This window comes from Leptinotarsa decemlineata, unplaced genomic scaffold, assembly GCF_025532065.1.
Source record: "Leptinotarsa decemlineata unplaced genomic scaffold, Ldec_3_MD MMD2_tig00004307_RagTag_RagTag, whole genome shotgun sequence".
Lineage (NCBI taxonomy): Eukaryota > Metazoa > Arthropoda > Insecta > Coleoptera > Chrysomelidae > Leptinotarsa > Leptinotarsa decemlineata.
The window spans coordinates 17122635-17133206 of NW_027412606.1; the positions used below are offsets into that span (position 1 = coordinate 17122635).

General features: G+C 36.3%; 1 protein-coding gene and 1 long non-coding RNA gene across 4 annotated transcripts; both read left to right on the forward strand.

Moving 5' to 3' along the window:
• The first annotated feature begins 957 nt into the window (after nucleotides 1-957).
• On the forward strand, nucleotides 958-1952 carry LOC141483824 (uncharacterized). The gene is made up of 2 exons (XR_012466308.1): nucleotides 958-1090; nucleotides 1156-1952. It is a non-coding gene; the product is annotated as an uncharacterized lncRNA (long non-coding RNA).
• Nucleotides 1953-4419: 2467 nt separating this feature from the next.
• Nucleotides 4420-8854, forward strand: LOC141483949 (uncharacterized). Of its 3 annotated transcripts, XM_074179090.1 has the most exons (3): nucleotides 4420-5231; nucleotides 5294-5360; nucleotides 5462-8854. In XM_074179090.1, exon 3 carries the CDS (start codon nucleotides 7484-7486, stop codon nucleotides 8837-8839), a length of 1356 nt encoding a protein of 451 aa, XP_074035191.1. In that variant the 5' UTR covers nucleotides 4420-5231; nucleotides 5294-5360; nucleotides 5462-7483; the 3' UTR covers nucleotides 8840-8854. The 3 variants fall into 3 exon arrangements, with proteins under 3 accessions (XP_074035191.1, XP_074035190.1, XP_074035189.1); XM_074179089.1 differs by having other exon boundaries at nucleotides 4420-5360; XM_074179088.1 differs by having other exon boundaries at nucleotides 5294-8854.
• The last annotated feature ends 1718 nt before the right edge of the window (nucleotides 8855-10572 follow it).

Below are 10572 nucleotides of genomic sequence, written 5' to 3' on the forward strand. Positions count from 1 at the left end.
TCGAATGCATAACCTATTGTATATAACCCTGATAGTGTTAACCAGTTTTGAACTCAACGTGAAGATTCTGGATGAATTGCTCCAACAGCAACTGTTGGAAACGACAAAAAAATTTGAATGGGCCAATAAATGAACCAATTGCATCAATAAATTGGTTAATTCTCATCCTATTTGTTTTTTTGTATTTGAAATTATTTAATTACAAAGCGAAAAATCCTGGAAACAGAGAAATGGGGAAGTGAAGAATTGGAGTAAACGTTTCTCATTGGTCAATTGAAGTGTAGCGCGCGACAGTCGAATAAGCTCTGTGGAAGCGGCTGTCCCTTAATGCTTGGTACCTTTGCATTAAGTTCGACATTTGATTCAACATGGCAGTTGACGTGGCAGGTTCGCGTGTGTAATGCATGGTGTGTTGGTGTTATGAGTTTCGTTCCTGATGTGGTGGCGTACGGATGTGTTGACAGCGACCGTCCACAAAGAAGGCACGCGGACGCCATTGTTGGGGACGAAGCTCAGTTTGTGTTGTGCATGTCTGCCGTCATAGAACGTGCTAGCATTAATTTCAAAGTTATCTGTGAACGTTTATAAGTGTTGTAAAGAAACAGCACTCCCATTCACGCCGGTTGGAGGCCGGGGTGGACCGGATGTCCACGTGGGAGTGTTACAGTGGATTATATAACTCCTGTCCCCATTCACGCCGGTTGGAGGCCGGGGTGGACCGGATGTCCACGTGGAGACAGGATTTTAACATTTTAATGTGTGGAATACGTAAAAAATTTGGAAGTTTCTAAAAACTTTTTAAGTGTTTTTTTATACAATAGAAAAAAAAAAGTTAGAAAAAAAAGGGTGACAGCACTGCTGCGTGCAAGACAGCTGCGCCCCCTCGAATCGAGCTGGCTAAATGCGCCTAATGGAAGCAAAAGCCAAGAATTTTTAAGTGAAGTGAAGTGTTGGTGTTATTATCAAAGTATAATCCTGTCACGTTCAGTGTACCATTTATAATTTGGGGTTGTCCAATTTGCAGTACAGCGAATAGTTTGATTTTGGATCTTCAAACAGGAGAGTTGCATATATTCAGTCTTGAAGAAAAGTAAGTAAAATACAATAATATCGATAGTAAAGTCATGGTGATTAACCTACTATACCTCATTTTAGGTTCGAGGAGAGTTGGTGTGTGGGATTTGTTGGTTTGACTAAGTACATGTTTGAACTAGAGTGATTTCAATAGAGAAAAGTAAGTGAATGACATATTCTTTTGTATCATTTGTTTTAATAATTTTTATCACTCGTTTTCAAGATAGTATCAATTTGCCCAAAAGGAAACAGAGTGGTACCTCGTACAGGCAGGTGCGCCAAGGAACTGAAAACATAATGAGTACTTTTCAACAAGACAATGCAAGTTGCTCTCCAAGTCATAAAATGTTTTAAATGTTCATGAATAACCTATGCGAAAAATATCTTTTTGATTTTTATTCCAGTTTCATTGTGCCACTTTCAAATAGTGATAATGAACGTTGATGTACATTTTGTTCCAGGTATTACTATTGAAACACTGGCTGATGCATTGTTGGACAAATATAAGGAAAACTATTCTGGTGAGCAGAGTTTGGATAACTTTGAGTTAGTGAAATTCATTGAAGAACCCATCATACCACTCATTTTAAATACGTCATTTGTGGGTGTGTAATACATTTTTTTTTAATGAAATGATAATGTTTATCATTTTTCAATTAGTGCTGATGAATTCACAGAGTTGTTATTTTAGTATACATTTGTGTGAGAGTAGGAACATCCTAATTTGAATACATTTCTAATATTTGTAATATGACAGTATTCAGGAATATTTTATTCAGTGAATAAATATTTTGAATTAGATTTTTTATTTTTAATGTTGGTTGAAACGTCAAATATTTCAGTGCATATTGTTTTTAAAATATATTTGTTTATGAATATTATGTGTTTTATTACTTGAGTGAATCTTGCATCAAAATGCAATATATACATGCCTAATAGCGTTTACTCGTCACATTCTTGGAATATTCCAAATATTCCTAGAATATTCATAAAATATATTTGAAGAATATTCTATGGTGTTTCCCTATTGTATATTCCTATAATAAACTAAGAATATCCTGAATATTTTATGAATATTCCTCGGGTTCAATTCCTGGAATATTCTTAATAGAATATACCTTACATATTCTAAGAATATTATAAGATATTCCAAGAATATTCCCAATGAATATTCTTAAAATATATCAAAGGTTCGCCAGGAGCACTTCCAGGGAATATTCTCCAGAAGATATATATTTCCATGGCATATTCATAGCATAATACAATATCCTCAAATGTATATTCATGCAATATACCTGGAATATATATTGCTATGTGGGTTGGAATTTATGAAATAACTTCCAAGTGTGTGTGTAGTTTGGCTACCTCCACAATTCGTTTAATCTGTTTATTGTAGAATTCAGAATTTGATATGACTATTCTGCTTGAATTTGGGGCAAAATCTGGTTGTCCCTCTCTTATATGTGAAGCTCTTCGACTTGACAATTCTCCATATAGAGGGTGAAATATGACTTATTTTCCTATCCATGGTAGTGACACCGCCGTTTGTTTTTTTGAGGAATGAAATAACACTGTGAAAATAATATTGGGTGTAAAATAGACTACCCCTAATGAATTGAAGATAGAGTTCAATTTCAATACTTACCACATGAAGAATTAGTAATGGTGCTTCTTGAGACACCTACAACAGCCGTGCAGTTTGAACAGCCATTAATCTATTTAATTTTGTTGAGAAAAAATGTAATGAAAATATATTACGTACCTGTCCATAATATTTCTATAATCCATTTTCAATTGGGAAGACAGCAGTGAATAGGCAACAACAAACGAGCATTGAGCTGAGCATATTACCGAGTTATTTTGAATACATACATAACGTGCTTCCTGTTACTTGGGGATATTCTTCGTCTGGGAAAGCTATATAACTATCTGCCCCTAATTGAACATTGAAATGACACCCAAAAGACCATCTCAATTCATTCAGTCCATTATTCCAGTTGTCTACATGTTGTATGTATGTCCCTTTCATTTGATTTTGGATATTCCATAATTGGATAAAATTCGCTCAAAAGCATTGGAATCAATAAATGTTGTTTCTTAAGAAAATTACAACAACCAAATCATTATTGTCCATTCGACCGAATGGATTCCTATGCAAGACGACATTTATATAAATATCATCCTCAGAAGCAGTTCAACAGCTGAGTTTCATTCATTTATATCAATAATCGGAGACTTTCCCCATATTTGAGAAATCATGTTCAGTATAACGATCTTTCTCAAATTATTCGTTGCAAACGTAGACCTACAAAGGTCAATGCATGCAATAACATTTCCATTATGATTCAGAGATCAATCCTCCCTACGTCTGATCTTATTCAAGATCCCATTAACGATTCAATATATTTGTTCGACCGCAAAGCAATTTGGAATAGCAAATATAAATCCACGAATTGTAAATTTTATCACAATATTAGCTCTGTTTAATACAAGCCACGCCATAGAATTTGCAAATTCAGAATTATCAGTTCAATGGGCATAGGCGTGGAGGAATCAATAATATTTGTTCTTATAACAATTCCTGATATTGGAATCATGATTTTGTGTTCGAAATTGTAGTGTTTATACATTTCTTGTCACATTTTTGAAGCTCATGTATGTTATTCTTCAATAAACCAGCACAGTTACAAAAACAAACCAGTAGAGCATTCCAATAAAAGTTACTATAATGCAATATTGATTAATTTTGTTAAAATATAAATTCATAATATCAGTGTCATTATATTATGTGGTTGACGATTTGTCATTTTATTTATTCGTTATGTATTTATGATTTCTCTTTTCAGAAAGAAGAAATTGCAATCAAAAACTAACTGTTGCATTACAGTGTTTTGGTTGGATTCCGGGTTTTGCCGTGGTCTTCTTTGGTTATGAACCCTAAACGTTTCAACTGCAACTGTGGCAGTCATCTTCAGTGATGTGGTCGAAGTACTCTTCTTGACGTGTCAACTGAACATATCAACAGTTTCAGTTGACACGTCAAGAAGAGTAATTCGACCACGCCACTGAAGATGACTGCCGCAGTTGAAGTTGAAACTTTTGGAGATTATAACTGAAGAAGACCACCGCAGAACCCTCAAACCAACCAAAACATTGACGCCAGCCATGAGAACCTACATTCCCTTATGTATTATTACATTCAAAAGTATTTTTTAAGATGATCAACCACATTAATTTCTGATCAGTAAGACACGTTTCCAGACTTTGAGATTTTCAAGTGATAAAGTCAGATATGAAAGACAGCCAAAAAAAAAACTACTAAGACATTTCTAAAAACAACTGTTACACATTTTATTTCCAGTTGTTTTTTTGAATCAATAGCGTAGAATATATTACAATTCATACTCTAATTCAACTCGATTTGATCCTGACTATATAAATATTATTAATTATTGTTGCATTTATTCTTCATTGTCCAATATTGTTATGCTAATCTTGGTTACTCCAACGGGCTGATCAGTTACCTTGGCCATCTACGGTAGAATAGTAGCAGTCCATATTTCCTGCCGAGAACAGGTATACGTAGGTAATCAAGGTGAAAAGTTTCCTGCATTAAGGGACCCAGCGCTATTGCCAAGTTCCGCTGATAATTTCCTCTGTTCTCTGAGGGCGTTTCCTTACTGGTTTTATTCTTCTTTTCCACGGTTATTATTCATTGTGAGTCATTGTTGTGTGGGATAATTAGGCTGACTTTGTTATATGAAACCTTCATTAACAGAAGTTGTACAATTGTTATAGAAATACATTCATTTATTGCTATTGCCATCTGGACAGTAATTCCGCAACTATTTCCTGTCAGCTGTTGCAGGAACTGTCTACTATCGATTTTTGAAATCGATTACCGATGTTTCTCCTTATTGTTTTTTTTGAAGTGAAGAGAGGAAAGGAGCCATTTTGTTCGTGATCTTTGAAAGAAACACATCGGGCCCAATTTTCGAAAGTGGTTAAGTAATTGGCATTATTACCCTAGAGTGGGGATCAGCATTTTTCGAAAGTTAAGTAGTGATTATAGTACCTTCTATTGTCTCTTGTTGGTTTTTGGAGAATTTGTTAGAGGTCAATCACATCCTTTAATGGGGATCAGAGGCCCTAAATCGGTGAGTTGTGTCAGTTTTTTTTGATGTTTAAGACTTCATGCAATTCTATTTTTCTCATGCAGTTTCACTTCACATCTGTTGCTAGCGGTATCTGGCCGTTTTAAAGGAGAAAAGACGTTCCTGTGGATGGTACGAAAAGTTTTTTTTATTTCATATCCAGTTTTTATTCGATCTGTTTTTTTGAGCAATTCTAGAACTTTCGTCACTCAAGCGATGTTTCACGATTTCAGAGGATTTTACCAGTCCAGAGAGCTAATTTGGGAAAAATATTGGCGAGTTATTTTCCACAGAAAACCTTTGTTTTGTCAGAAGAACATTCATCTAATTAAAATTGATTTACCAACAGCAAAAACCCTTTTCTGAAGGTAGGAATGACTTCATTAATTAGTTGTTATTTTCCTTTATTTCATTTGAAAATTAGTATACATTCAATTCGTGATATTTTCTATAAGTTTTATTGATCTGAACAATGCTATATATTTGGAGCTTCGAAATTAAATCAATTATGTTTTTAACACTATCTTTTTCAAAACCTATGGTGGACTTCATTTTCTTTTTGAACTCAGGATAGACTAGTACAGTCGATTAATTAATTGTTTCGTAAAACCGGCCTATTTAGAAATATATTTTTTTAAATTATTCTATTGCTTCTGAGTCTAAATGATGTCAGCAAGCACACTTTTATATATACGGGGTTGTAACTAGTTTGTAGGAGAAAATATAGATAATAAGAATCCTTACAAAAAAATTGTCAAAGGAAATAATTATTTCGTACTAGAATTATTTGAAATTGAAATAATTCGATAGCAGAGAGATATTTTTTTTTTTAATTTTACTTTATACAGGGAGTATCAATTTTACGATCATGACTTATAGTGATGTGATTTATTTTTTTTTTCTATTTTGAGGGAGACTGATTTCTCTACAGTTAGTTGTCGGGAAATGAATTATAATAAATTAGGGGTGGAAAATTGCAATTTTTTTTTAATTTTATTTTTGATATCGATGAATAATTTTGCATTCAGTTTTCATTTACCAAATGTTTGAGATATACCGGGAGATAATAAATATAAAGGTTTTAGTTTGAGTCAGATAGTAAACCATTAGTGTAATAGCCACCAGGTTACAGGGTGAAAAATTAGAATAAATAAGCGCACACAATCAGAAGATTGACTATAAGATAATATTCATTAATTCATGTTTTTATTCAACGAAATATAACCGATTTCTATTTTTTTCTGAAGGGTTTTATGGTTGGGTTTTGAAAATCGTCTACTAATCAGAAAATCCTGACCTTGTCTGCCTAGCCTAATTTGGTTTTACTGACCAAGCATAGAAATTTTGACGTGACTGGCAAGTTTGGTATTTTGGAATCCCACCGGCACCAAAGGACCTGTCAAGTTGGAACGCAAGTACCTAGTGTTAAGCGGAAAATTTCTCTAATTGCATTATTAATTTATTATTGTATGCGATACGTCTCATTGTTTTTTTTTATTTTTTTTACTATGGAAAGCGGAGATTTCCTCGTTGATAGGATTTTCAATTTTACTTCATACTCCTATACATGCGCCTGCGCTTAAGCTTAAGCTACGGTCGGGAGACAAACGCAGTCAATAACAAGACGGTTGATCTCTGCTAACTATTATATTCGAGATTTTGCTTTTGGATGTGAGAATATAAACTTTTATTTTCAATCTCATATTACCAGGTATATGTTGTTTATTAGTATTACTACAATAGATATTGCTCTATCCTTGTTGTTGTTGTCAATTACTCGCCTTATCCATCCCATTGTTTCATGATTTCAGTGTGATGAACTTCTAAGAACTTTTTTTGGACATTAAAAAAAATCATGTGGCGCCCATTATAAAAGTTTGATTGAACCACTCCCTTCTCCACTGGTTAAATGTTAGCGGCAATTGTCCAAATAATTAGTAATTGACCTACGAGGTAACGAGTTTTTTTTTTTTTATTTTTTTTATTGTTTATGATTTGGAACAAATATATTTGAGGAGAATTTTGAGCGCTACATTTTGGCGCCCAACGTGGGGCTATACAGATTTTTTTTTGTAATAATATTTTCTTCATTTCAAGAAAATTTGTTTTTTTTTTATCTTTTGTTCTGTGATAATATATTCTGTGGATAGTTATTTGTACTGGTATATTTATTTAATTCAACGATATTCTCTAGTATTCTACATCGTCAGTTCCTTGTTCGGTGAAAAAAAAACTTCTCCTAGAAATTAGTCAGCATGTCAAGAAAAATGACAATCAATCGTTTGGACAAGGATGAATTGGAGTATGAGTCGAAGTTGCGTGGCATCGGTCTGGGAACTTGCGAGGAGATGCGACATCGTTTGGCTAATGCTTTCAGGTTTGAGAAGAGTGGAGAAAGTTTGAGATACCCAACGTATCCTTTCACTTTTGAAGAAGATTTGGAGGCAGTGACTAAGAAGCTGGATGAAGATATAGCGAAGAGGATAGAAGATTTCTCGTCTGGTACGGGAAGTAGTGAAGTTGTTAAAATACAAACAAAGTTTGCCCATGTTTTTGGTCGAGTTGACCGGATGGATGGAGAAGACGATGAAGACAGGAAACAAAAGAAGGCGAATATTCTAGCCAAAGCGTTATCTCTCTTCGAAGATTTTATGATCAAGTTGGATGGAATCGATGCAGACCTCAGAATGGCTAATCAAGTTCCGCCAGCATTAAGTATTTTGCAAGGTGCTGCAACTAGTCAAGCATTTCAAGCGTCGGTACATAGTGTACCAAGTTCTTCTCCTAGAACGTGGCCTTCAGTTAACCAAGGGGCCAATGCTAAAATGATACCACCACACAAGTGGTCTATAGAGAAATTTTCGGGTAACTCAAAATCTACTTCTGTATCAGCTTTCTTTGAAATGGTTGAGGAACTACGCTTAGCGAGAAATGTACCCCCCGAAGTGTTATTGGAATCAGGTTTGGATCTATTCGTTGATAAAGCGTACCAATTTTATAAGGAGTGTCGTCGTAGAGTGAATTCTTGGGAAGGACTAGTAGAAGAATTCCGTGAAGAGTATTTGTCTGCTAACCATAATGAGGCATTATTCGAAGAGTTGCGGAAGAGAACTCAGCACCCAACAGAATCCATAGGAGTATACCTGGCAGTTATGTCTAGTTATTTTAGTAGGTTGCGATGTCCAGTACATGAGGAAGTAAAACTGTCGATCATCATAAGAAACCTGCATCCGTTTTATCAGGATCGACTCCGAGACCCTCTACCCACCACTATAGACGAGCTAAGGATTGTTTGCAGAAAAATGGAAGCCAGACGTGATTCAATAAATAGTTACGTCGAACCACCAACCAGAAGAATGAATGTTTTGGAAAAAGACTTAGCTTTTGTGGAAGTATCACACAGCTTGGATCAACTGGATATAACTTCGAGTTCACCAACCACTTCGGCTAGCCGACAAATTACTTGCTTTAGATGCAATCAAGTCGGTCACAGAGCTATTGGATGTGCATTGCCAAAAAAAATATATTGCTTCAAGTGTAAAGCGGAAGGTTTCACGTCGAAGAATTGCCCAAAGTGTGCCAAAGAGGGAAACGGGGTCAGACGCTCCTAAGTGGTCGAAGGGGAAGCGTCTGGAAAAATCGTTCGACCAAGGATAAGTTGCAACCAGTGTTAGATTTCATTTTGGATCACGCCGATCATGATGAGAGACCTTATCTTAAGGTCAGCATTTTGGGTATAAATCTGTTAGGTCTCTTGGATTCAGGGGCGTCGACTACTATTTTAGGAAGTCAAGGTTGGAAACTGGTCAAAGATCTTGGGTTGGCATTTGATTCTAGTCGGAAAATAACCTGTAGAGTGGCTAATGGGGATATATGCCAGAGTGCAGGGGAATGTACTGTACCATTTCGTGTCAGAGATCGTGTCAGGATAATGAAAGTACTGGTAGTGTTGAAGGTTCCTCATATCCTTATTTTAGGTGCCGATTTCTGGAAAAGTATGGGGATTGTCCCGGACTTGAGACATGATGAATGGAATTTTTCGGATGTTCCGGCGAATGTAGATACGATCGATCACCTTCAAGGCCATAGTATTCTATCTCCCATTGATAACTCAAGACTGGAAGCAGTTGTCCAGCGGAATCGGGAACTGATGGGTACAGATTTAGGTTGCACTTCGGTAGCTGAACATGTTATAGTGACGAATTCTCCTCCAATCAAGCAGAGATACTATCCCGTCAGTCCCGTAGTACAAGGCTACATCGATAAGGAGTTGGAAGAAATGATAAAATCAGGAGTCATCGAGAAATCCAAGAGCGCCTGGTCTTCACCTATATTGCTAGTAAAGAAAAAGGATGGGAGTTTCCGGTTCTGCGTTGACTTTAGGAAGCTGAACGCCGTTACCGAAAGAGATAGTTATCCATTACCTTACATTTCTAGTACTCTGGATAAGTTACGCGATGCGCGCTTCCTATCCACACTTGATATTAAGTCTGCTTATTGGCAGGTTCCCGTTGCAGAACAGTCTCGACCGTATACCGCTTTCACCGTTCCGGGTAGAGGCCTCTTCCAATTTAAACGCATGCCATTTGGGCTGCACAACGCGCCTGCGACTTGGCAACGCTTAATTGATCAAGTACTTGGACCAGACCTTGAGCCACATGTCTTTGTATACTTAGATGACATCGTCATTATCACGCAGACCTTTGAAGATCATCTAAGGATTTTGGAAGAAGTATTCCGCCGGTTGCGAGAAGCTAAACTCACCGTTAGCTTTGACAAATGCCATTTCTGCCGCTCAGAATTACGATATTTAGGATATGTCATCGATAAAAATGGTCTTCACGTGGATCCGGAAAAAGTCCAAGCGATGTTACAGTTACCTGCGCCCAAGAATGTGAAAGAAGTGAGGAGTATAATTGGCACATTTTCGTGGTATCGGCGTTTCGTGCCAAATTTTGCTACTCTGTTATCACCCATAACGGCATTGTTGAGAAAATCTCGGAAATTTAGTTGGTCACCTGAATGTGAACGATCGTTTGAGAAAATAAAAGAATGTTTGGTCAGTGCACCGGTTTTGAATTGCCCCGATTATAGCTTACCATTTGTAGTCCAATGCGATGCCTCTGGTTATGGGCTTGGAGCTGTATTAATACAAACTCATCCGGAAGGTGACCGGGTAATAAGTTATTTGAGTAGATCCCTGACAAAGCAGGAAAGAAATTTTTCAACCACAGAAAGGGAGTGTCTAGCAGTACTTTGGTCGATAGAGAAACTGCGACCTTATCTAGAGGGTGTTCCTTTCTCAGTCATCACTGATCATCATTCCTTAGTATGGCTCCAGAAC